Source organism: Rhinoderma darwinii, chromosome 1 (genome assembly GCF_050947455.1).
Source record: "Rhinoderma darwinii isolate aRhiDar2 chromosome 1, aRhiDar2.hap1, whole genome shotgun sequence".
Lineage (NCBI taxonomy): Eukaryota > Metazoa > Chordata > Amphibia > Anura > Rhinodermatidae > Rhinoderma > Rhinoderma darwinii.
This window is the reverse complement of record NC_134687.1, coordinates 423,996,600-424,023,517: the sequence shown is the minus strand read 5'-3', so window position 1 is coordinate 424,023,517 and position 26,918 is coordinate 423,996,600. Positions and strand designations below refer to the sequence as shown.

The following is a 26,918-nucleotide window of genomic DNA, read 5'->3' as shown; positions in this document are numbered from 1 at the left end:
CATGCTAGGAGCTGTCGTTTTACACCATACAAACCTATATGGCAGGGGTAGCCTGGCTGGTAAATACAGAGATGATGGGGTTATTGTGAGGTTGCTCCATCTTATGAAGGGACAGGATTGGATAATAGAATTTATTAGGGAATACCTATATGAAAAGGTGAACCTGAATTATTTCCCCCCTAATCCTGTCACGTCAATACATACGGTAGGAAGGTTGTCTCACTAACAAGGTAATATACTCATGAATAAATGTTAAAGTTTACACATATCAAAGTTTTTATTATATACATTTTTATCCAAGTTCTTTATTGTTTAAATTAACAGGATCCAGCAGAACCAAAACAGCATCTACCATAAAAAGGGTTGGGATTTAGAGAGCGGTGAACAGATTAACCCTTGTGCCGTCCATGTGGTAGCAAAGGGTTTAAAATGAAGGCAGGATCGGGAGCAGCTTTGGGAGTAAGAGAATAAAATCAACACTATTCATTATTTGGTCCATGTTCATTTATCCCGATTAGAAAAGTAGCAGACACATGCGCACAAGGCCTCTTTCCCATATGCCCAGCCTTCATACGGGAAGGTTGCTGATCGTCATACAGCCGGTGCAGAGGAAGGCTCAGTTCTTCAGCACGGTTTCAAAGGCTTGGAAGATGAATGGTGATACCTCAGGTGCCCGGCACTTCAGAGATAGCTGTTAGCAGAAAAACAAATATAATGAGGTGGGACATGATCTTTCTCCACATTAGGATAATACTGTACAGAGCTCAGAAAGCCCTGCACCGACATTGAAGCCAGACAAGAATGCTGGGAGATTTCAGCTCTGAAGGCTGCAGAATTGTAAATACACATCTGGGCTATTGTTCAGATTGAAAATCAGGATCAATTCAGGTAAATGTGACATAACTAATGTAATGTTTGTACAAAATTAAGGTTGCATTTGCATTCTGCAGCTTTTTATCCTTGCATTAAGATGGGTTTACACATTAACATTTTTCCATATACTTGGGAGGATCTTTTGAAGCGGACTGCTCAGACACATTTTGCTGGGATGGAAATAATTTTTACAGTAAAATAAATAAAACACAAAACGCTGCTCTTTTCTATAATGTGGTCTTCTACGAGATCACTGTTCAGACTTGTAAACACTGTAAGACGAGATAACTGATGCAGTGGTGCGCACCGCGCCAGGGCAATATTTTGACTGTTAAACCACACCTCTGAACCTCCCAAATCCCTGTCAATACACGCATAGTCCCCTTTATGCCCCAATACAGTACAAGTGCCCTCCTTTGTGCCACACCCTATTTGTGCCGCACACAGTAATAGAGTCCCAACACAGTGATGATACCTTTTAAGTAACCCCTTACAGTAATGATGCCCTTAGTGCCCCCACACAATCCATAATGCCCTTACACACAGTATAACTTCCCCATAGTACTCCCCCAAACAATATGATGCACCCTTAGTGCTGCCCACACAGTATACCTCCAGCGCCCCTACACATTATAATGCCCCACAGTGCCCCCACACAGTAAAATGCTCTTATAGTGCCTGCACAGTTGAATGCCTCTATAGTGCCCCCACAGTAGGATGCCCCCATAGTGCCTCCCTACACAGAAAGAGTGAAACTAAAAATATAAAATAAAATACTCACCTAACCCCATTCCCACAACGAGTGGCGCAGATCATTCTGCAGGTCTGCTCCGGTCTGCACTGTGTGTGGATCGGCGCAGGCAGGCGCGATGACGTCAATGCATCACACCTGCCTATGCCAAGCAGCTAACGGCAGGCGTCACATGGTGACTGTAGAGCAGGAAGCTGAATGCTCCCTGTTCCACCATTGAATTTCACTGTAACTGCATTCGTAACTGTATAAAACTTTAATTAACGTTTTTGTTTTTTTTTATTAGTTTATTGAACCAGCGTATATACTGCAATATTAATGCATTGCAGTATATTGTCTTTCGGACAGGCTCCTATTAAGCCCTTCCATTATGAGTACTTTTTTAAATAAAGACAGTAATACAGAAGCCAGTAAATATAAGGATGGATTTTACAAAGGATGCACAATTTATCAGACCCCCTAGATGAATGTAATACCAGATACTTTACTTACTGCACAGCTTGGACTTCCAGGCTGCATCCTTAGTTCTGCTAGCACCCAAATGCCATTTGTGAGCTTTATAGACTGGTACAACATGTCCTGACCCTCAACTGTACGCCGTGCCACTGTGAAGACATTGCTGGCCTGCAGCTTGTTGCTAACAGCGTCTGTTAAATCAAAGCAGTATTGTTAAACAAACAGCTCAACAATAAACTTCAAAGCTACAATATAATACAATTACATATAATGTACTAGCAATGTTCTCATTACAATATGAGCGGACACCAAAGTATGTGAAAACTGATCAAATCAGTGATGATGAGGATGGACCTCAGATAAGAACCATACTCCTTTTAAATATTGAAAATAAACATTTCTAGTTAAAATAGCAGATCTCCAAGATTAAGATTTAGTAGACAACAAGTCCCATCAGATGGACTTGTCATTGTGAAACAGGAGACCTTGAAAGGTGTAAAGTACTTTCTTTGCAGCACAATGCAATCCAACATGAAATATGTTTCACCGCCTGGAAGAACGATTAAAAAGTAGTTTATTAGTTAATTTCATAAAATAGTGGCTCTACCAGCCGTTGATACCAGACCAGGCTTAAGCAAGTGATTAGCGACAAGAAAGGTGGTATAGAGTGATTGATGTTTCCTTTCCACCCAAAACACCACCTATCTGCTTGTAGTATAAATAACGCTATATCTTTGCCATTGATAACTGTCTATCTAAATCCTACGCGTTTCATCATCACATACACGGTGATGCTTCCTCAGGGATTGATAGAAGTAGATTTATTTCAAATCTCGTTAAATTCAAAAGTAGTGAAATGATAACAATTTTGCAGCACTGGATAGCACAATTTATGTGCTGATTCGTAACCTCCAGACGCATGCACGGCTCTGATACACTGGCCGTACACGCGCCGGAGATCCTCAGGACTTATAAGGCTGAGAGCCCGCCCTCCAAAGGTCTTCCCCTGAATGAGCCGCCAATCCGCGTATTACACGCCAACCAGTGACGTGCCGGAGGCGGCGTCCTGGGAACCTAGCAACCTAGGAGGGTTGCTGGACGATCAAAGCGTCCATGGTAACTAGGGGATGCTAGACGCGGCTCCTTGGTTGTCAGTAAACAAAAATACATCGTGTGAATATAGTGGTAGCACAAGGCCCTGTGATCAGACAAGGCCGTGTGGATGCAGGAGGAGGGACTCAAAAGTACGGAGGACCGTCTTGTTCAAAGACTATCTTCTAAACTGTGACACCACATGTGTCTTTATAGTATCCTAAATACGCCCGGAATCACAAGGAATAATGTTCCAGGGCATCGTGGACAGGAATAGATAAGGAGAACGCGGCCATATATTACCGAATAATCCACGGGAGGGTACAGCGCCCGGATTAACTTCGTAGCTCATATTAACCTATCCCATGGCGAACTTATGGCAGATATAACCAGCGATAGCGGTGTCATAGGTGGGATAATAGGGTGTTGAATCTGTTGTGTTAAGAGCCAGCAATAGACCTAGTGGAGAATCATGACAAAAAACGCGATGAAACGCGATAAAAAACGCGATCGGAAACGCACAGTGTGCATAAGGACATAAGAATAGCAGGCATAGATGTGTTGGAATAAGATATACGGTACATTATTGGGTAACCAGACCAATATTCAGGTGATGCGGTTAAAGGAAACATGCGTAGGAGATTTGTTCATTTATTCCAAGCGGGTTGATAGTCTGCATTCTGAATATCCATTCTGCCTCTTTTTGGAGTATTTTCCTATCCAGGTCCCCACCTCTAGGGAGGGGTCTCACTTGTTCTATACCCTGGAACACAAGAGCCGTAGCATCCCCGTCATGGCAGGACCACACATGTCTTGATACAGGGGTGTCCACTTTCCTTCTGACGTCCCCAATGTGGTCCCGTATCCTTCTCCTAAATTCCCTTTTGGTCTTGCCCACATATTGCAGGCCACATTTGCATGTCATGAGATAAACAATGCCCTTTGTTTTACAATTTATGAATGACCTGTTATCAAAGGTTTTGCCAGTCTGCGTACTCGTGAAATTCTTGCTGCATAATATCGACACACAGGCTTTGCATGTTCCGCATCTGTATGTCCCTCTAGCACTATTGTCCAGCCAAGTGCCACATTGTGTAACCGGTTGTAAGTGGCTATGGACCAATCGGTCCCTGAGATTCCGTCCCCTTCTATAGGTAATGAGCGGGGCGTCCCCAACAAGGGTCCCCACATCAGGATCTGCCTTCAGTATGCCCCAAAATCGTTTGAGGACCTCCCTCACCTCTCTACTCGCCGAGTCAAAAGTACCAATAACCCTCAATGGTTCTTCATGCGTTTCATTTGGTTTAGGATTGAGCAGGTCATCTCTATTGCATCCCAGTGCATTCTGAAATGCCCCTCTAAGCACCTCACAGGGCCTTGTGCTACCACTATATTCACACGATGTATTTTTGTTTACTGACAACCAAGGAGCCGCGTCTAGCATCCCCTAGTTACCATGGACGCTTTGATCGTCCAGCAACCCTCCTAGGTTGCTAGGTTCCCAGGACGCCGCCTCCGGCACGTCACTGGTTGGCGTGTAATACGCGGATTGGCGGCTCATTCAGGGGAAGACCTTTGGAGGGCGGGCTCTCAGCCTTATAAGTCCTGAGGATCTCCGGCGCGTGTACGGCCAGTGTATCAGAGCCGTGCATGCGTCTGGAGGTTACGAATCAGCACATAAACAGTGCTATCCAGTGCTGCAAAATTGTTATCATTTCACTACTTTTGAATTTAACGAGATTTGAAATAAATCTACTTCTATCAATCCCTGAGGAAGCATCACCGTGTATGTGATGATGAAACGCGTAGGATTTAGATAGACAGTTATCAATGGCAAAGATATAGCGTTATTTATACTACAAGCAGATAGGTGGTGTTTTGGGTGGAAAGGAGACATCAATCACTCTATACCACCTTTCTTGTCGCTAATCACTTGCTTAAGCCTGGTCTGGTATCAACGGCTGGTAGAGCCACTATTTTATGAAATTAACTAATAAACTACTTTTTAATCGTTCTTCCAGGCGGTGAAACACATTTATTACTGAACGACATTCATTACCTATTTTTCAGTGAATTTACTATTTATTTCAATTTAGTGGGGATGGCAGGATTCCTGACGAGTGACATTAATACGGATAAATGGTTTACAGATGCTAGGGAGGTCTTCTCAGATAAAGAACTGATACCACAATCCCAAAATCTAAGTATCACTGCCTCTTTCCGACATCTCACCAAAACATATAAAGACCACATTAGATCCTGGTGGGAAATCCAAACCCTAGAGACATATATCAAAAACAAAATTGTTCCAAGAGGCCTGAGGATTTCCCTTATCCCTGCGGTGAGGGTTCGCTCCCCTGAGCTTCTTAAAAAGTGGGAGAAAGAATCGATCGAATCCTCACTGAGGTTTATGGGAATCCTTTTGGAGGAAGAGCACAGTAGTTTGGCACGTAGCAGTCAAGAATTAAAAGAGTGTATTACTGCAGTTAAAAAATTCAACAACAATTCAGAATTTGAAAGAAAAGAAGCGGTGTTACAAACAATAGAGAAGTTCACGTGTCACATTAAAGAAAGGAGGCATTTCCAATTTGTACGTGACACGGTGGACTTCAAATAAGGAAGGATTTTTGACTATAGTGCCAGGACTGGTGCACCTCAGGAACCAGATACTGATCATTCCTCATCGGAACAGGAACAATCAGACACTGAGTTTGGTAGGATTCCACCCAGAAGAGGTCAGGGAGGTAATGAGACTGGTAGATACCAGACTCGTCAAAATTTCAGAGGCAAAAATAGAGGAAAGAATCAGCATCGGGGGTTTTTTTTAGCCAAGAACCACCCGATCTCAGATTATCTTCTGCGAGACAGAAGGGAGCTATAGGTACCTTGGGGAATAGTGATAGACTTCAGATTGTGAACCTTTCCACACGCAATCTGACAGTAGAAGAGGTGGAGGTGCTGAGCAAGGGTCTTTCATTTGTCCCGACAAATAAATTTAACCTCTTCACGTGGGTTAAGGACCTCAACCTCTTTGCCAGGAAACTTAAGTGGAAAAAGTTTTTTAAGATGCATAACAAACGACAATGCATGGAACTGGGGATCATGGAAGATCTCCCACACTTCAGACTACTAGAGGATCTATGGGAGGAGGGTCACAGGGAGGAGGGCAAGGGCCCATTCACGGAACTAAGGGTCCCATCAACCAAATATGCACCCCTCAGTGACAATACCCCCATTGATGTTTTTGTAAAGGTAGTGGAGGACCAACTTAAATTGATCAATCATAAGGAGCACGGCTCTAATTTTTCCAGCAGAGAGATGGCAGCCTTGTTATCCCTAGAGAGGGATGATGATATCATTATTAAACCCTCGGACAAAGGGGGGAACATAGTGGTTATGAACCGATCACAATACAGCAAGATGTGCTACGACATCCTGGATGATCGAAAGTGCTATGGGGTCTTGGCCAGTAATCCAATGATCACCTTTAAGGACAAACTTAAAAATATTCTTGGTCCAGCAAAAACAGATAACCTCATAAATGATAGGGAAATGAACTTCATGCTGAAGGAGTTCCCACTAACGGCAACATTTTACAGCTTACCCAAGGTACACAAGGGGTTGCACCCTCTCAAGGGTCGCCCCATAGTTTCGGGGATTGACAGCCTCACTCAGAATGCGAGCCTGTACCTTGATCGGGTCCTCAGGCCATTTGTGGTGTCCCTGCCATCATACGTGAGGGACACCATGGATGTGCTGAGAAGACTTGAGGGTATACGGTGTGACGGTCAGACATTTTTGGCATCTCTTGATGTGGAGTCCCTATATAGCTCCATTCCACACAAAGGATGTAGAGCTATTGAACACTTCCTGATGGATAAAGGGGTACAATATCAGGCCCACAATGAATTCGTGATTGAATTACTTAGGTTTGTCCTAGAACACAACTTCTTTCTATTTGATCAAAAGATCTACCACCAACTCAGAGGAGTGGCCATGGGTAGTCCATGTGCACCCACTTTTGCCAACCTCTATCTGGGTTGGTGGGAAAAGGAAGTTGTGTTCAGTGAACTGATGGACAAATGGTCATCATGTATTTTACTCTGGATGAGATTCATAGATGATGTCCTCATCCTATGGACAGGGACCAGGGAGGAATTCAAGGAATTTGTGGAGATCTTGAACGCAAATGAACTAGGCCTTTTCTTCACATCCGAAATTCAGGATACCAGGATTACCTTCCTGGATATCATGATATCCAAGACGGATACAGGACTGTTGGAGACCAACATGTATCGTAAAGAAACGGCGACCAATAGCCTATTACGGTGGGAAAGTTGGCATCCAACCAACCTGAAGAGAGGGATACCAAAGGGCCAATATCTCAGGGCACGGAGGAATTGTTCGACCATCACGGACTTCAGGGTATCCGCACGTGACCACGAGAATAGGTTTAGGCATAGGGGATACCCTAGGGAGGTGCTTAGAGGGGCATTTCAGAATGCACTGGGATGCAATAGAGATGACCTGCTCAATCCTAAACCAAATGAAACGCATGAAGAACCATTGAGGGTTATTGGTACTTTTGACTCGGCGAGTAGAGAGGTGAGGGAGGTCCTCAAACGATTTTGGGGCATACTGAAGGCAGATCCTGATGTGGGGACCCTTGTTGGGGACGCCCCGCTCATTACCTATAGAAGGGGACGGAATCTCAGGGACCGATTGGTCCATAGCCACTTACAACCGGTTACACAATGTGGCACTTGGCTGGACAATAGTGCTAGAGGGACATACAGATGCGGAACATGCAAAGCCTGTGTGTCGATATTATGCAGCAAGAATTTCACGAGTACGCAGACTGGCAAAACCTTTGATAACAGGTCATTCATAAATTGTAAAACAAAGGGCATTGTTTATCTCATGACATGCAAATGTGGCCTGCAATATGTGGGCAAGACCAAAAGGGAATTTAGGAGAAGGATACGGGACCACATTGGGGACGTCAGAAGGAAAGTGGACACCCCTGTATCAAGACATGTGTGGTCCTGCCATGACGGGGATGCTACGGCTCTTGTGTTCCAGGGTATAGAACAAGTGAGACCCCTCCCTAGAGGTGGGGACCTGGATAGGAAAATACTCCAAAAAGAGGCAGAATGGATATTCAGAATGCAGACTATCAACCCGCTTGGAATAAATGAACAAATCTCCTACGCATGTTTCCTTTAACCGCATCACCTGAATATTGGTCTGGTTACCCAATAATGTACCGTATATCTTATTCCAACACATCTATGCCTGCTATTCTTATGTCCTTATGCACACTGTGCGTTTCCGATCGCGTTTTTTATCGCGTTTCATCGCGTTTTTTGTCATGATTCTCCACTAGGTCTATTGCTGGCTCTTAACACAACAGATTCAACACCCTATTATCCCACCTATGACACCGCTATCGCTGGTTATATCTGCCATAAGTTCGCCATGGGATAGGTTAATATGAGCTACGAAGTTAATCCGGGCGCTGTACCCTCCCGTGGATTATTCGGTAATATATGGCCGCGTTCTCCTTATCTATTCCTGTCCACGATGCCCTGGAACATTATTCCTTGTGATTCCGGGCGTATTTAGGATACTATAAAGACACATGTGGTGTCACAGTTTAGAAGATAGTCTTTGAACAAGACGGTCCTCCGTACTTTTGAGTCCCTCCTCCTGCATCCACACGGCCTTGTCTGATCACAGGGCCTTGTGCTACCACTATATTCACACGATGTATTTTTGTTTACTGACAACCAAGGAGCCGCGTCTAGCATCCCCTAGTTACCATGGACGCTTTGATCGTCCAGCAACCCTCCTAGGTTGCTAGGTTCCCAGGACGCCGCCTCCGGCACGTCACTGGTTGGCGTGTAATACGCGGATTGGCGGCTCATTCAGGGGGAAGACCTTTGGAGGGCGGGCTCTCAGCCTTATAAGTCCTGAGGATCTCCGGCGCGTGTACGGCCAGTGTATCAGAGCCGTGCATGCGTCTGGAGGTTACGAATCAGCACACGAACAGTGCTATCCAGTGCTGCAAAATTGTTATCATTTCACTACTTTTGAATTTAACGAGATTTGAAATAAATCTACTTCTATCAATCCCTGAGGAAGCATCACCGTGTATGTGATGATGAAACGCGTAGGATTTAGATAGACAGTTATCAATGGCAAAGATATAGCGTTATTTATACTACAAGCAGATAGGTGGTGTTTTGGGTGGAAAGGAGACATCAATCACTCTATACCACCTTTCTTGTCGCTAATCACTTGCTTAAGCCTGGTCTGGTATCAACGGCTGGTAGAGCCACTATTTTATGAAATTAACTAATAAACTACTTTTTAATCGTTCTTCCAGGCGGTGAAACATATTTATTACTGAACGACATTCATTACCTATTTTTCAGTGAATTTACCAACATGAAATATCTGTCAAATTGTCTGTGTGACCATATACCTGGTTTATACATTATTTCATTCATTTATTATCACCGCAGAACTTACCTGGGCTTGGAGGACAGTCTCTGATCTGGAATTGAGCCTCGTTGTCACTGGGGATGTCTTTCCATGTAGCCAAAAACATCTGTCGCTCTGATCAGATCAAGTGAAAACAATCTAATGAGATTTTGTCCACTATAAAAAAAAAACACCCCATACTGGAGTAATAATGTCTTCTTTGCATTATTATATTTTCTTTATAAGAGGGAACACTTAACATGTCTGGGGGTAAATTCATAGCAACAGCCCATGTGACCACAAAGAGACCACCATAACTGGGCTTGGTGTTTAGGATAACATGGTGGTCTTTCACACAAGTGGAAGTAGTACATAATAGTATTTCTCCTACAAAAAATGATGTAGGCACAGATAGTAGTCTCCCCCTATAAAAGATAGGTCACATATAGTATTGTCCCCATGAAAAGGATGTAGGCACAGATCGTAGTCTCCCCCTATAAAAGATAGGTCACATATAGTATTGTCCCCATGAAAAGGATGTAGGCACAGATCGTAGTCTCCCCCTATAAAAGATAGGTCACATAGTATTGTCCCCATGAAAATGATGTAGGCACAGATCGTAGTCTCCCCCTATAAAAGATAGGTCACATATAGTATTGTCCCCATGAAAAGGATGTAGGCACAGATAGTAGTGTCTCCCTATAAAAGATAGGTCACATAGTATTGTCCCCATGAAAATGATGTAGGCACAGATAGTAGTGTCTCCCTATAAAAGATAGGTCACATATAGTATTGTCCCCATGAAAAGGATGTAGGCACAGATAGTAGTGTCTCCCTATAAAAGATAGGTCACATATAGTATTGTCCCCATGAAAAGGATGTAGGCACAGATCGTAGTCTCCCCCTATAAAAGATAGGTCACATAGTATTGTCCCCATGAAAAGGATGTAGGCACAGATAGTAGTGTCCCCCTATAAAAGATAGGTCACATATAGTATTGTCCCCATGAAAAGGATGTAGGCACAGATCGTAGTCTCCCCCTATAAAAGATAGGTCACATATAGTATTGTCCCCATGAAAAGGATGTAGGCACAGATAGTAGTCTCCCCCTATAAAAGATAGGTCACATATAGTATTGTCCCCATGAAAAGGATGTAGGCACAGATCGTAGTCTCCCCCTATAAAAGATAGGTCACATATAGTATTGTCCCCATGAAAAGGATGTAGGCACAGATAGTAGTGTCTCCCTATAAAAGATAGGTCACATATAGTATTGTCCCCATGAAAAGGATGTAGGCACAGATCGTAGTCTCCCCCTATAAAAGATAGGTCACATATAGTATTGTCCCCATGAAAAGGATGTAGGCACAGATCGTAGTCTCCCCCTATAAAAGATAGGTCACATATAGTATTGTCCCCATGAAAAGGATGTAGGCACAGATAGTAGTGTCTCCCTATAAAAGATAGGTCACATATAGTATTGTCCCCATGAAAAGGATGTAGGCACAGATCGTAGTCTCCCCCTATAAAAGATAGGTCACATATAGTATTGTCCCCATGAAAAGGATGTAGGCACAGATAGTAGTCTCCCTATAAAAGATAGGTCACATATAGTATTGTCCCCATGAAAAGGATGTAGGCACAGATAGTAGTCTCCCCCTATAAAAGATAGGTCACATATAGTATTGTCCCCATGAAAAGGATGTAGGCACAGATAGTAGTGTCTCCCTATAAAAGATAGGTCACATATAGTATTGTCCCCATGAAAATGATGTAGGCACAGATAGTAGTGTCTCCCTATAAAAGATAGGTCACATATAGTATTGTCCCCATGAAAAGGATGTAGGCACAGATCGTAGTCTCCCTATAAAAGATAGGTCACATATAGTATTGTCCCCATGAAAAGGATGTAGGCACAACACTTTTTTTATTAAAAATCCCAAACCAACACTGGTGAATGCCGATCTTACTCACCCATCTTTCCATCTTCCGCATATAGAATGTGAAGTGGATATACAATGCTAAAGTAAAATACATCAATGTTGTTCTTCACTGCCACCTGCAAGAAAACAGCAAAAACCGCATCATGCCACAAAAACATTATAGGAAGGTTCATAAATATTAGATGTTTAACCAGTTCAGGACCGGGCTATTTTGAGCCTTCAGGACCAGACACCGTTTAGCACGTGTTAGTTAAACGGCTATAACTTTTTAATTTGTTGGGCTAACTACATGATTTTTTCGATATTTTTTCCATAGACAATGAAGGTTTCTTTTTTTATCGTTTTTATACACATCCTTTTTGCTATTTTAGAATTTTTATTCTTAAACTTTGAAAATAATAGTAAAAAAAAAAATAAGCCTTTTTACGTTTCAGCTATTTTTTTTTGGTAACAACTTAGTTTTACCCTAAAATAGACCTTTTATTTGAGATCGTCATTGTCTACCGTAAATGTTAATATATTACATGTCTATATTAGGGTAATTGGGTCAGCGCTAGCGTTACAACAATGATTGGCGGGGGGAGAACGTTTTTTTTTGGGGTGGGTAATTTATGTGTATTTATTATTAAAAAAAATTTGTACTTTACTTTATTATTTTTTTATTACTATGGTCTGTCCCTCAAAAGGTCAAAATAGACCTTTGGGGAACTTTATATATATTTTTTCTTTCTTTTTACACTAGGTTTTTCTACTGTAACGGGGGCTGCACAGCAGCCCCAGTTACAGGGGAAATCAGCCCTCTCACAGTGACGATTGTCACTAATAGGGCTGTGCTGGGTCTAGTAAGACCTAGCTGCAGTCTCTCAGTAACGGCACCCGGCGATCATGTGACCAGTCACATGAACACCGGAAGCAATAGAGACATTGGCGCGGCCGCTGCCTCTATTCCTATACACAGCGTTCATTGAGCGCTGTGAACAAGTGATCAGAGAAGACAGAAGCCGCAAAAGCTGATTCTATCCTCTCCTCAGGGTCCCCGGCAGTCACTGACAGCCGGAGACCCGACAGTCAGCTGCCCGATCGCTCGGGCAGCAAGTTAAAACCCGAGCCGTAAAAAGTCTATGGCTCGGATCTTAAAGACCCTGACCGCTGGCCGTAAAAACACAGCCAGCGGTCGGGAACCAGTTAATAGTTATCAAAAAAAATACATAAGTAATTATATTTCAATACAGGCAAAGATTTATATACTGCTGTATGAGTAACAATATATTCCGGCAATTTACCTGTAAGTTATTGAGGGGTTCCATTTTCATGACAGATCCAATTGTATTTAAAGGAAGAGAGACTTCTGTAGATTGGTTGGGAGCCAAAGGAGTAAGAATCTGAAGTGGAGCAGCTGGTGCCAACCCAAAACTGTTAAGTAAATGCAAATAAAAAGATTTAGCTAAAGATAATAATAATTTAAAAGAAAACGTTCCAGAGGCTTTGAGTGAGCACATTCTATACCTGTTGCGATTGAACTGTATAGCGAAATCACTCATGACCTGAAGAGCTCGATTGGTAAACTGTATATCCATGAATACGGCACCGGACCGTCTTGCAAAAGTGCCACTAATTTCCAGGCCTTTGCCTTTAATGGCATGTAACCATACCTGTCATAAGAAAATACAGCGGTCAATAGTTACAGACGGCATAAGAAGGAGTTCTGTCATTTTAATGGGATTTAACACGCATGTTAAGAATATCAATGTTTAAAGTGTAGCTAAACGTTTGACAAACGTCTGACATATCATAGTGACATGTCAGAAGTTTGTATTGATGGGGGTCCGAGCACGGAGACCCCCACCAATCGCTAGAACGAAGCAGCTGAACGCTCGTGTGAGTGCTGAGCCGCTTAGTGTCTGTTCGGCTTTTTCCGGAAAGCCGATGTATCGGTGTACGGGCTCATAGACTTTCTATTGAGTCCGTACACAGATACATTTATTTCCGGAAAAAGCCGAACAGACACGAAGCGGCTGAGCGCTCACACGAGTGCTTCAGCTGCTTCGTTCTAGCGTTTGGTGGGGGTCTCAGTGCTCGGACCCCCACAATCCAAACTTATGACATGTCAGAAGTTTGTCAAAAGTTTAGCTACACTTGAAGGTTCAAACTTTCTGGTAAGCAGAGTGTAAAAATTGTAATCATGAACCCAGATCTTGGGCTGTTCAATTACATATGCACTTATAAAAACAGCCCTATTGAAGTATCCCATTAATACAGACCATCTATATGAGGATGCAGCAATACAACTCCCTAACATCAGTGGTCCCAAGAGACTAAAATGTTTTGCCCAATAGTTGTGTTCTGAAATGTTATCCCTATTAAAAAAAATTCACTTACTGATTTTGGAACCACATAAGATCCAGTCATTGCACCTGTCCCACTACCCAAATCAAAGAGGTCACCAAGTCCTCCAGAGAGTGGAGGCACAAGGGGGGCAGAAGCCACAGGAGGCGCCATGAATCCAGTAGGCAGCTACAAGAAAGAAGCAGAAGGGACATGTATTATTAAGTCACACTATGTAAAGGTAGTAATACAGATTATTTCACAATGATATGGCCAAGCTATGTGTGTATCTATCTATACATTGTGCTATATAGCAGACATATAATATGACAACTGTGGATACAGTCAACTGAATATGGATCATAACAAGAAAAAGGTTTGCTACATAGCTAAATGAGACCAATCACTCAAATGATAAACAAAATGCTGTTTCAAGGCCAAAAAATTAAAAGTGGGCACGGAATCGCACTTACAGTCACATTTGGACCTGTGTCGCCACCCAGCTGTAAAATAAAATAGAATTGTTTAAAACCAGAAATGTTCTGTTGAAGGTGGTCAAATTGACTTGGTATCCATAGAACTACCCTAGAGTCCCTAAGATGTGATGATGATCCCTAGTGAGTGTGCCCCGTAATGTAATTCTGCACAGCTGATGAAACCCTATGGGGTTCAAAACAGCCCCCAACAATCCATGCAGTATAGATGAATAGTTCTCCCTAGCATACCCCTTCTTTGTCTTCCACAATCTTTGGAGTTGAAGCAGATGGGAGGGGAGGAAGAGCACAGGCAACCAGAGAAAGGCAGGGAGCAACACACACAAAAGCCGGAGAGCAGCAGGCGGGAGCAGCACAGGAAAGAACATTGACAGAGAGAGAAGAAAAAAATGATCAGCCCGATACATCATGGAAGAGAGGAATTGTTACATTTCAACCCCAAGCATGAGCGATTTAAAGGCACGATTGTCAATAAATTGTATTAAATAGAGCAGACAATATACTCAATACATTTTCGGGTGCCAATTTAGAATCCCTAAACTTCCATACTCAGCAATTTAGGTACATATTCCGGGGACCAGATCCATTTGAACAGTGCAGAGTCTGTAACTGAGCATGAAGACAATATTCCAAATGTGGAGCACGTTTAGTCCTGTGCTATAAATACATTTTATGGACATACAACCGGAGAATCCCTTTGGACAGTCCCTTCCCACATACACAAATTCAAGTTTTGTTTAGGGGGAATTTAGAGGCAAATTATTATTTTCATACCAGAGTGTCCAGTCCACCACTCAGGAGATCCACTCCACCCATTGGTACAGTACTTGTAGTCAGGGAAGGTCCGCTGACGGGTGGTGTTAAATCAAGGTTTAGGAGGTCACCCAACAGATCGCCTTGAGATGGGATGACTGAAGGGTGGGTTTCTGCTTGGGGTTGCATTGTGGTACCTGCATCTGGACTCTCTGTGCTCTCACTGCTGTAGACAAGAAATAAATTAATAGCAGTCTGTAATTTAATCTACATCCCCTATTGTTTGCTTTAGTATTTCTTAAAATAGGTTCTCATATCGGATTTCTTTGTATCGATGATGGAGAGAGGCTTGGAGTTGGGCAGTTCAGATCTCCGCATATGTGTATTTAGTCCTCCTCTAAGGCTTTCAAGTGTACGAATATGGTGGTCTAAACTGGTGTCAATTTTATTATCTCTCTCAGATACAATCGAAGCACATATTTCAGAAACATTGCTTATACACAAGATAAAAGGGTCATCTACTGCAGGTAAAATGGGCTGTTCAATGCAACATACACTAACCTAGTGCAACCTAAACTGAACAAACCATTCTTGTATTTATTCACAACCTTAGAAAGCCACTGAGTCTCTGTACAGCAGCAGCATGGTACATCAAACCCATAAAAACAACTGGTGATCCAATAAATACTCACGAGGCAGTTCGCGGGGGTAACCTTTTGGGAACAACTCCACGACTTCCCTCTACAAAAGCATTTGGAGGCTTGTGATAGACAGAGGCCAGTGTACCAATGTAACAGATAAGCTCCTCCAACAAAGTGGGCTCAATGAGGTCAGTTTCTTCGGAGATCAAAGGCTTTTCTGCCAGGACCACTTCTTTGGCAGCAACAGGATCTGTGGAGAGCAGTCGCCAGTATATATAGCCACGATCTCGGAGATCCGGGTTATCTGAATCCTATGATAGAGATGATGAGTTAGAGAGACGAAGCATATGCAGCCATAGACTTATGGTTCATAAAGTGACCTATTCTCCAGATCTCTTCAGTTATTTGGGCAACAATCATTAGAAACGGATATGAAATGACTTGTCTTTAGCTTCTACACAGCTCTGTGTTACCATATGTAAGCCTGCGTTACACTCACCTGAGTTGCCAAGCTTAGTACTTGCTGTACCAGCTCTTGTGTCTCTGTTGGCTTCTTTAAGAAAAGCTTCACAATAGCCGTAAGAAGTTGTAGTTGGACCTAAAACAGAAATGAATCGTTTAACCAGTTCAACAGATCGCTATGGAAAACCATTAAAGGGGTTTCACACAAATCGGAGTCTAAAGCCAGCATGCATGCTATTCTAGCAAAGAATCTAGCGGCAACAACTCCAACAAAGCTGGACTGGTGCTGTGCAGATCAAAGAAAAAGCCGTGCCAGTCTGTAGCTCAGCCTGCATTATTAACTAGATTTAACTGAACTTCAGTGAAAAACATTTCTCTTACATAAGACCATACAGATGTTTATGAAGAATCAAGTAGGCATATTGTTTTAAGTTTTAACCTACATATCAGACAGCTCATAGCTTATCCATGTTACCCATACTTCAGTCTTCCTGAAACCAAAGGCAATGCAAGTACCTGTGTGCTCTCATCATGGAATCCCTCTAAGAAGCTTTCCAGCAGCTCATCAGCATTGTCAATCCGCTCAGCATATTCCCCTACTATCCAAATCATGGCAGCCCTTGCCTCCGGTTCATCCAGGGAATCCAGGTTCTCACATAGTGTGGAGATGACGCTCTCATATCTAATCAAAGACAAGTCAATATGAAACTTCGCATCCATTTTAGCAGATCCGTTAAAATATAAATAAAAACAGACAGACTGACTGACTGATGCCACACTGAATGCAACGGAAGGTAAAATATGTTCGTTTTTTTTATGGATCCGGTAAACTGATCCGACCAAAACAGACTCTTTTCTTGCTTTAAGTTTTCGTCTGTGCATGTGCAGAACAAAAAACGGATCCGTTAAACGTAATGCATGACTGATACAAACAGATGGCATATGAGTTTGTATCCGTCATCCATTGTCTTCAACATTAAAAAAACCTGGAAAGCTCTCTTCCGTCAGGTGTCCGTAATTTTTGACGGAAACAATAGCGCAGCAGACTACGCTATTTCGTCTGTTAAAAAAAAAATGAAACCTTACGAAACGGAGCCTAACTGAGCCAAACTGATGCAAAAATACAACCCATTGAAATCAATGTTTTTTTTGACGGAGATGTTAACTTCCGTTCTTGTGGTCCTCTGACGGATACGCTAGAACGGAAGCCACAACGCAGATGTGAACGCAGCCTTAGGCCCCATGCACACAACCGTATTTATGTCCACCCGTAAATACTGGCATAAATACGGGTCCTTGGTCACACGTATTCGACCCGTATTGCACCAGTATTTTACGGACCCGTGCCCGTAAATATGGGTCCGGTGTCACCAGTATTCCACCCGTATTTACGGGCACGTTTTTGGCTGCAAAATTGCACTGCACTAATCGGCAGCCCCTTCTCTCTATCAGTGCAGGATAGAGAGAAGGGACAGCCCTTTCCGTAACAAAAGTAAAAGAAATTCATACTTACCGGCCGTTGTCTTGGTGACGCGTCCCTCTCGACATCCAGTCCGACCTCCCTGGATGACGCGCAGTCCATGTGACCGCTGCAGCCAGTGATTGGCTGCAGCGGTCACATGGGCTGTAACGTCATCCCAGGAGGCCGGACTGGAGGAAGAAGCAGGGAGTTCTGGGTAAGTATGAACATTTTTTTTTTTTTTTTTTTTACAGCTTTATCTATATGGTGATCGGTAGCCACTGTCCAGGGTGCTGAAAGAGTTACTGCCGATCAGTTTAACTCTTTCAGCACCCAGGAAAGTGAATATTTACTGTTGCCTAGCAACGCTCTTGTAATTACGGGTGCACACACATAGTCACCCGTAATTACGGGAGCCCCATAGACTTCAGATAGACTAAGCATACGGGGAGGTACCCGTGGCCAATAGAAGTCTATGGGCCCGTAATTAAGGGAGTTTTTACGGTCGTGTGAATGGGGCCTTAGCATTGTTTTTGCGGTCACTTACTGGAAAGAGATTAGATCTGCATAAAAGGAGAGGTCTTCTAACAATACTGATAATCTGCCTTTCCTTCTAAGTCATTACTTGCCACCAGCAAACATTAAACTTCTTATTTCTATCAAAAAGAAATCCCACATACTATAAAAACACTTCTAAAAGTTGAAAACCCCAAGAAACACACATCACCTGATTGCCGCAATAGGATAAACCTATCTGCAATATAGGCTAGAATATAGTGACACCTACTTGTTTGGGTACTTTCGGAAAATGTCCTTTATCACCACAATGGCTTCTTGGACCACGTAATTCACCTTGGTCTGAATGAGATCCAGCAGGGTGCTCACACAGCGCTCTGCAGATTGCTGAAGGGAAGTTATACATTCACAATTCAGAATCAATCATTGCCTTCACAATACTTTTAGCCTGCAAAACGGCACATTTTATTAAGGAGGCATTCCATACCTCCACCTTAATAGCACAGCGTCCAATCGCTCGAACAGCCTTCCGTACAAAATCTACATCCACCTCTGTAGCGTATTCCTTAAGTTCAGCCAGAACCTAAATGATTTAACGGGGAAAAAAAATTATATTCAAGCAAGTACAGGTATAGCGACTAGAAGGTTTTCTGTACCCTACCAAAAGTTGTACACATGCACATAATACAGCCACTAACCTGGGCAATATTTGCAGGTGATGCCAGTCTGATCATGATGTCAAGTTTTTCAAGTTTAACATAGATTGGGTCATTATATTTAACAAAGAAAACTTTCATTTCATGCTTCAAGATCTCTGGGCTGGAAGAGAAGACCCATAGAATAGGTGTCAGACCCTGGTGTACATAGGGCATATATGATGCATGTCAGTATGGAAACGAATATCTTACCGTTTCTGCACAATTAAGTTGATATTGCGCAGTGCCACATACTGCAATTCAGGCTCTGCAGAGAGCAAAGTGACAAGAGGAGGTGCCAGCTTCTTTAATAGTGTCCCATAATAATCCAAATCTTTTGATAGGAGTTCCATGAGTTTCATGAGTACCTTCACCGCAGAGAGGACCACAGCTGAATTGGCATGTGAAAGACGTGGCGTAACACGTTCACATACACTGTGGAGAGGACACGTGCATCAGATATGGTATAAAATAGCTCATAACGAACATCTATTTTAAGCCACTTCCAACCCACCTCTGAGCTTCTCGGTCATCTTTGGGAACATAGTTGGCCAAACAGTCCAGGATAAAGATCTGACCCCACTCTGTACACTCATTGAGAGCAGTTAGCAGCTTATTGATGGACTGGGGGTTCAGGTCCAGAAGGTTACTATTCGGATGGGACTCTGCAATCTCTGATAGAGCTGCTACCGCATTAGCCACAACCTACAATGAGAAGTCAGAAGGCACATTTACCCTCAGGTATCAGTGTGAACTGCTGCTATGTCCAAACAGAATCCATGATTCGCGTTCTTAGAACATATTGTCTCATAAAATTTCCCTTTACCTGAACATTAACCCAGAATGATCAAAGGACCTTTGAATATTACAAAGGTGCTAAATAAAGTAGGAACATAGTAACACTACTGGAAACCGCCTCACCAGGTATAGCTATGTCCCAACAGCTGGCTGGACCAGTTACTTAATTCTACCCTCTCTTCCTGTACTCTGCCCGTCTCCCAGCCATGACGAAAAACAAGACAGCACAAGAGCAGTTTCCTTACCATAGGATTGGAGTCAGAAATGAGATCTTTTAACGTATCTAGGAATCCCTGATCTTCCACTAACTGAGCATTGATGTCATGAAGTTTGGCGACACACACTGCTGCCGTCTTGCGCACGTATGGGTCCTCATCCTTCAGGCACTTGCGCAGTGGCTCGCAGAGATACTCTGTGATTTTGTCCACACGGATACAGCCCATGGTGCGCACGGCTAGTGCCCGGATCAATGGGTTTGGGTCTTCACAGTCCTGAGGAACCAAGTAAAAATAAAATACAAAACGACACAAGTTGCACTAATTTATTATCTGGGTAAACTAGTAAGCATAACATGACTGCGGCGTCCCAATTAGTATTTTATTATTCCAAGGTGTAAAGGAATAAAGAAGGTAATACATCGTATTCGGGGTCAGAGTTCTGAATTCCCCGCACAATTAAATGTAAGAATTCAATTTAATGGGGTCTGTATAAATCAGTATTCAGAAATCTGTCTCTAGTCGCGGGTGTCTGGAATTATTAGAGTTAAAAGCTCTATGAATTAAGGTTTTATTATTAAACATTTTTTTTTTTTGTGATGTTAAGCACTTTTTGAATTGACTTTTAATAAAAATGTTTTGTTTTTTTTACGATACACTGTCTATGTGTTCTGTATACATATAAGCTGAATACTTCTCTCTCAGATGATTCTGTCAGTTCAGCTGAACGGACGGCTCGGCTGAGAGCGGGTCCCGTGTGTCCCGGATACACAGGATTCACCTAATATCGATCACATCTAAGTTTGTCAATTTGGATTAGGCCCGGTACATATCTGCTTCGAGCTATTCCGTTGCTCTGCTCCGTCAGAGAAGCAGAACAAGGGAATACCAGAAGCAACGGTACCATTGCAACACCGGCAGCTGAGGCAACCCATTGACTTTAATGAGTTCTGTTGGTGTCTGACGGGGGGGCCGTGGCTTTAACTGCGCTATTGTTTCCGGATATCACTCTGGGTCTGTGATGGACGCCCCTGCGCAGATGTGAACAGGCCCTTCGGAGGGATTCCAAGATCATCACTATGGCATAGCATAGAATGCAGTAGTTTGACCATTGCTAAACTATAAGGAGCCCCCACATATATATTGAAGGACTAGGTGAATAAAATGACAGCAGATTAACCTGCTCTGAGGTATTGCAGAGCTGTAACTGAAGTGGTTGCAGCATTTAGAATTAAGCGATCAGGTTATGGTTTTCCTCCCACAAGTGTTATATAACCACAGCGATATCTAAAACATCCATTAGGCTGAAGGAGGACAGTTATCAGTATTTCAGGGCGTGTTTAGCATAACGGCAAAATATAAAGAGTCTATGGCATGTTTCATAATGATATGGTATGTATTACATAGATTAGCTTTACTTTCAACAAAATAGCAAGAAAAAGAAAAAAAAAAAAAGTACAGTGATAACGTATAGGTCAGATGTATTGACCAAACAGGGTTTGAACATATAGCCTTAGTTTGTTAGGGCAATGACTGAATTTTAGTAAAAAGTGAAAAAGAAAAAAGTGATAACAGTAGTTTTACATATATAACATTTATTACTCAATAGGGAGAGACATTGGGGGAAGTTTCACTATGAGAGACCTATTGCCAAATGGCATTCTAGCTTAATTTTGTAGAGTAGGACATGCCATATATCCACACAAGAGTTGTGGTGTATGCTACTGGAAAATGCCAGGAAATAAAACCAGTTGCACCCCGTGAACCTTTAAAGCCAGACGCTTGTGTTGGCAAAAAATATTTGGGGGCTTGGCAGGGGGAGGGTTGCGTTCCCTAACTATAGTGTTGGTATAAACCCATTAAAAGAAATCAACATGGCACCTAGCGGTGCAATATTTTTAACTCAACTGTTTATCATAATTGGAGTGAAATTCAGAATCAAGAAGGTATTTAGCAAAACCTACTTGTTTTCATGTATTCATCCCATATAAAAAAGCAAATGTTTGGAGTTTATATCAATTGTGACAGCAATTCATCACCCACCTTAACAAACGTATTTACAGCCATGATGGCCATATCAGGCTGGCTCTTCGCATAGTTCATTAGGTACAAATACACAAGCTTCTTCAGTTCCAGGTTATCCGTCTGCATACAGTTCACCACATCAGGAAACAGGGCACTGTTACACAAAGAAGAGATCCAGTTACATGGTGACACAATGCCACGCAGAGGAGTCCAGTATTATACCCACTCGCCCGCTAGAGGCTTGCAGATCACTGGGGTTCTCAGAAAGAGCGGAACAAGCACTTTTTATAGGATCACTGTATAGGAAAACTGATAACTTCCCAGCAGCTAGTGAGTGTCTGAAAAACTCCCAATTTTCCACTCATCCGGCCCGACCTTTTTACTGTACTGGACTACACACCATCAGACATCTTCAGTTACACTGCAATGTGAAAACCCACACCTCCGCTCACCTGACATCTTTCCCAACAGTCATGGATGCAATGACTTTCTTCACAGCTTCCTTCTTCTTCTCCTTCTTGTCGCTGTTCAGCTCTGCTTTTAGCTCAAAGATCTCACCTGTAGGTGTAAAATACAAAAATAGCTCAACACCAATTTCTATCACGGCAGCTGTCAGTTTGAGTCTGCCCAGATCTCCACGTCTTACCTTTCTTGGTGGTGGTAAAATACTTGGAGTCCGTCATATTTGCACAGGGATTTCACTCTTAGCTGTAAGGAGAAAAGAGATAGACTAGGTCAGTGTATGAGTAGGGAATGGTTCTATCAGCTGAGGCTGCAGGAAGGAAAAAGCTGCACCACCCCCATCCAACAGGAAAGAAAACAAGAAAAAAGGTCAGAGGGGTAGAATGAAGCAACACCAATTTTATCGTGCCGGAATTCCAGTTTGAAAAAAAATACACACACACATCTATATATATATATATATATATATATATATATATCTCCTTCCCAAGTCAGCAGCACAGTATGTTATATGTAAAGAAACACAACAGCCCTTCCTCTGCAGTTGTGGTCTCCAAGGTCCACTGAGAGTGAACATACAGTGTTTTATACATTTACAGCACATTCAGTGACTAGCATCTGCAAGGAGTGTGTCTGTTCCCATTGTTCATGTAGGTTTCCTCATCCATTCCAGCATATGCCACAATAAGTGTCACTGACACCTGACAGCCTCATGCGCATTTCTATGCATGATACAGAATGCGGAGGTGCAGCGCGAGAGCCGCGCCACGTCACTATTTTTCAAAGTTCCAGCCAATGAAAAAGCTCTTCACCCACAGTCGCTAGCCACAGGCTAGGAGTAGAAAGCGAGCTGACGAGGACTGATGCGATTGCAATAATAGGACTACAGAGCTGCTGAATATATTACACACATAAAATGGGTAACTTGGCCCCTGCAACCTTCTGTAGTAATAATGAAACTCCAACTGCCTTCCAGGTAACACAAGTTCACAGTTCCAGCAGAATGCTCACTGGAGTGTATTAGAGGGGTACAACCGTTTCCATCGTAGCGAGCCTGTCAGAGAAGACAACACACATCAGGACAGACTCGATCTGACACCAAAATGCTAGCCAGCATCATGCCACCATAAGGGTGATAAAAGCTTACTACCTATGACAATGCTCAGCTATAGTTTTAAGCATGTATGTATAGGACTATGTACACACTTGCATGAAGTCACAGGAAACAGGGCGAAGCCCTGTTCCTTGGGGTCTGCTTCACTTTATCACCAATTCTCTAATGACAATGTCATACTTTGGGGGGCATGCAGCCTCAGGCCAGACCCCAGATATTCAGTTCTGTTAAACTCAAGGCAGCTGAAGGGTTGACCCCATAACTGACCCTAGTGTATGTCTAGGAGGCCAAATGAAATAAATGGTCTACAAGAACAAGTGGCTAGACCGGTCTTACAGGTTTTCCTCCCAGGTAAAGTTGCAGCATTTTGGAACTTGGTCACACATGACTCTATTCTCAGTGGTATCGTGACAATAACTGAAACGTAGTACAATCTGCATTATTAATACATTACCGCCCTGTACTGCTGGTTACATAGGAGCTTTATACAAACCAGATAGTCATATTAGCTTAAAGGGGTCAATCTCATGGTACCTGTGGTCCACCTGACCGTCTCTCTTTGCATCACTGCATGAATTAGGTGTCGTACCACTTGCCACAGTGGGCACATGCCCTACAGACATACATCAGCGGGGTCTGGTTAATTGCAGTGGTTGCTTGTGGGCATAGCACGTGAATATTACACCAATGTAAACAGAAACTAGGGGGTCAACTAAACCATCAGCACTTGAATAGCAGGGGATGTCAAAAGGGAGTATGTGCCTATTTGTTATTTTATTTCCTAATCATCACCCATAAGATATTTTTTAAAGTTGTAGAACCCCTTTATATTCACCTTTGAACACCATTTTACAGCTTACTTAGAGAATAAACCTACATACAGAGTAGAATAACTTTGTAAATGCATTATATTACTAATCTTGTTCTGATCCTGACTTACAATCCGTTTCATATTATAGAGCTATATTCACAATTATGCAGACTCCAGAGCTGAAATCTCCCAGTATTCCTTGCGGGATAATTGTAGTGCAGAGATTGCTTTAATGTTGGAAAAAACCTCTCCGCCACTACATTATAGGATTTCTGCTACTTCATTATAGGGGCTCAGCATAGCTGTCAGGCACCTGTCTTAACTTGACCCATTATTAACCGCCAGGATGCAGCTCTAGAGTATAATAGAGGTTGGGGTCAGGGAAATACAGTAAATTGGTTTTAGAAAGGTGGAACCTGTTTAATAAATGTGACACATAATAAACACAACAACTACAATGTCTTCATAAACATGTGAAAATGCCTGGTACACAAGGGTGCCGGAAAGACGAGAGCACAGCCCAACACTGCTGCTCAACCTGGTGTGACCAGATTAACCACTCTAAGGGTATGTTCACATGCAAACTCAAGGGAAAACAGCTCCTGATTTTCAGAAGTTTTTTAAGCCACTCGCGTTTTTCGCAGCCGTTTTTGGAGCGGTTTTCAACAGTCTATGAAAAACGGCTCCAAAAACCTCCCGAGAAGTAACCCGCACTTCTTTTTCACGGCCATTTTGAAAAACGGCCGCGCAAAAAAACGCTGATTTTCCCATTGAAATCAATGGGCAGATGTTTGGAGGTGTTCTGCTTCCGATTTTTCCGATTTTTCCGAAAACCGCCAGAAAATAGGCCGTGTGAACATACCCTTACCAACCAAATGAAAGAACTGATAAACCCCTGGCAGTTTTATGAGAGCGCAGTGTTCGGCATTGCAGATTCCGCACGGAAAATCCATGACAATACAATGCACGTGGATAGGGTTTTCAAAAGCCCATCCAGATGGAGCAGAAAAAATGAGCGTGGAATTAAGGGCATAATGCTAATTTTCACATCTGCAGCATGCCCATTCTATAGCACAAATGCTGCGGATTTTCAGAGCAGATTACACCCGTTGCAATGCAAAGTGTGAAATCCACACCAAATCCGCACGTAACACATGGAGATTTTGCCACGGATTCACGTCTGGACAAACCCTTACTACTAAAGATCACCAGTAATGAAATCTAAAACACTACTTTTTGCAATTTATCTCTATTAATAATTCTCTAGCATTTTCCTGACTTTGTAAATCCACTGTCACTGAGCACAAACTACAGGCCTGTCTTTGGCTGCTTTCACACACAGCATTTTGGACACGTTTTCGGTGGTAGTGTAAAATGCAAACACAAGAGTGATTACAAACACAGCGTTTTGTTTTTTGCAGTCAGTGGCATTTTTATCATGCTTTAGGTATTGCATTTTTTCTGGCTTTTTCTACCAAGTCGTTAATTGGATACGTCGTGAACTGGGGTCACCAGAGTTCATGACGTATCAGCTAAACGGATACTATTATAGTCTATGGGTAATGGATACCAGTATTAATAATCTGTTGAACGGATCTCTCACCCATCGAATATAATGGTATCCATTGAACGGATACGTCATGAAAGCCTATGACGTCTCCATTAAACGGATGCCTGTGTGTATGCCGTACATTGGCATAAATCACCCATACAATCCCATGTTAAAAAAACCTATACCATGAAGTACACATTATTTTGTGGGATCCGCTGGGATAAAAAGGCGTGGTATAATACGCTATTTCATCCTTAAAAAAAAAGTATGCAGACTATACTAGTCCGGAGGCCAATAGGACACTCTTTGGGCCTCTATCGGGCTAAGAGAGTCCCAAGGACACATTTAACTTGCACGTAGATAGCTCTTGATGTGAACATACCCTTACGCCAGAAACCTGACATATATAATTATCTGCCCCATCGTGACTTTGGTGCGACACCTGAATCTGCTCTGAGGTTTATCATACACATCACATTCACCGCCCTGGTGGCACTACAACTCCCAGCATGGCTTGTCCTCTTTCCATAGCCTGCTGAGAGTTGTTGCTTAACAACAGCCTTGGAGCTGCGGGTGACTAGACCTCCTCACATCTGTCTTGAGGAGCAGAGCTGTCACAAATTAATGTCATTGACTGAGCCTTGGGAATGAATGAAGAAAGCCAGTCAGCAGGCTGAATGTACCTCAGGCCGCTACTAACGTCTGGAGTGAGTTGTCATTAACATCTTCCCTGCCAGCCGGTCACCCCCGGAAGCTCTGACCATGTTCATCACACCCCTCAGTCATTAGCTGGTCGCCCACTTCCCGCCCCACTGAGTCCGGGTCTACCGATCGTAAAACAAGGGCAAATGTGGAGTGTGACCTGTGTGAAGGACGCGGGGACCAGTCCCAGGCTGAGGGCTGCTCAGATGTCAGGCGTATACGGAGCTTCTTCCTCCTCCTCCCGGCAGATCACAGCAAAGATGGCCGTCACCTGCTCCCGGAAGTGACGAGAG

General features: G+C 42.9%; 1 protein-coding gene across 4 annotated transcripts; it reads right to left on the bottom strand.

Annotated features, from left to right (window-relative positions):
• Positions 1–252: 252 nt before the first annotated feature.
• Positions 253–26,918, bottom strand: AP1B1 (adaptor related protein complex 1 subunit beta 1). 4 transcript variants are annotated; one of them, XM_075829920.1, is made up of 22 exons: positions 26,786–26,917; positions 22,631–22,692; positions 22,437–22,542; positions 22,003–22,138; positions 19,990–20,235; positions 19,461–19,651; positions 19,160–19,381; positions 18,950–19,070; positions 18,739–18,834; positions 18,523–18,638; positions 16,793–16,958; positions 16,314–16,412; positions 15,866–16,125; positions 15,195–15,399; positions 14,400–14,429; positions 13,981–14,115; positions 13,108–13,253; positions 12,885–13,014; positions 11,633–11,717; positions 9,707–9,793; positions 2,117–2,271; positions 253–691 (listed from the first exon to the last, which is right to left on the bottom strand). In XM_075829920.1, the coding sequence occupies exons 2-22, from the start codon at positions 22,665–22,667 to the stop codon at positions 617–619; spliced, it is 2,844 nt and encodes a 947-aa protein (XP_075686035.1). In that variant the 5' UTR covers positions 22,668–22,692; positions 26,786–26,917; the 3' UTR covers positions 253–616. The 4 variants fall into 4 exon arrangements, with proteins under 4 accessions (XP_075686035.1, XP_075686053.1, XP_075686043.1 ...); XM_075829938.1 differs by having other exon boundaries at positions 15,195–15,396; XM_075829928.1 differs by lacking the exon at positions 26,786–26,917 and adding an exon at positions 26,607–26,630.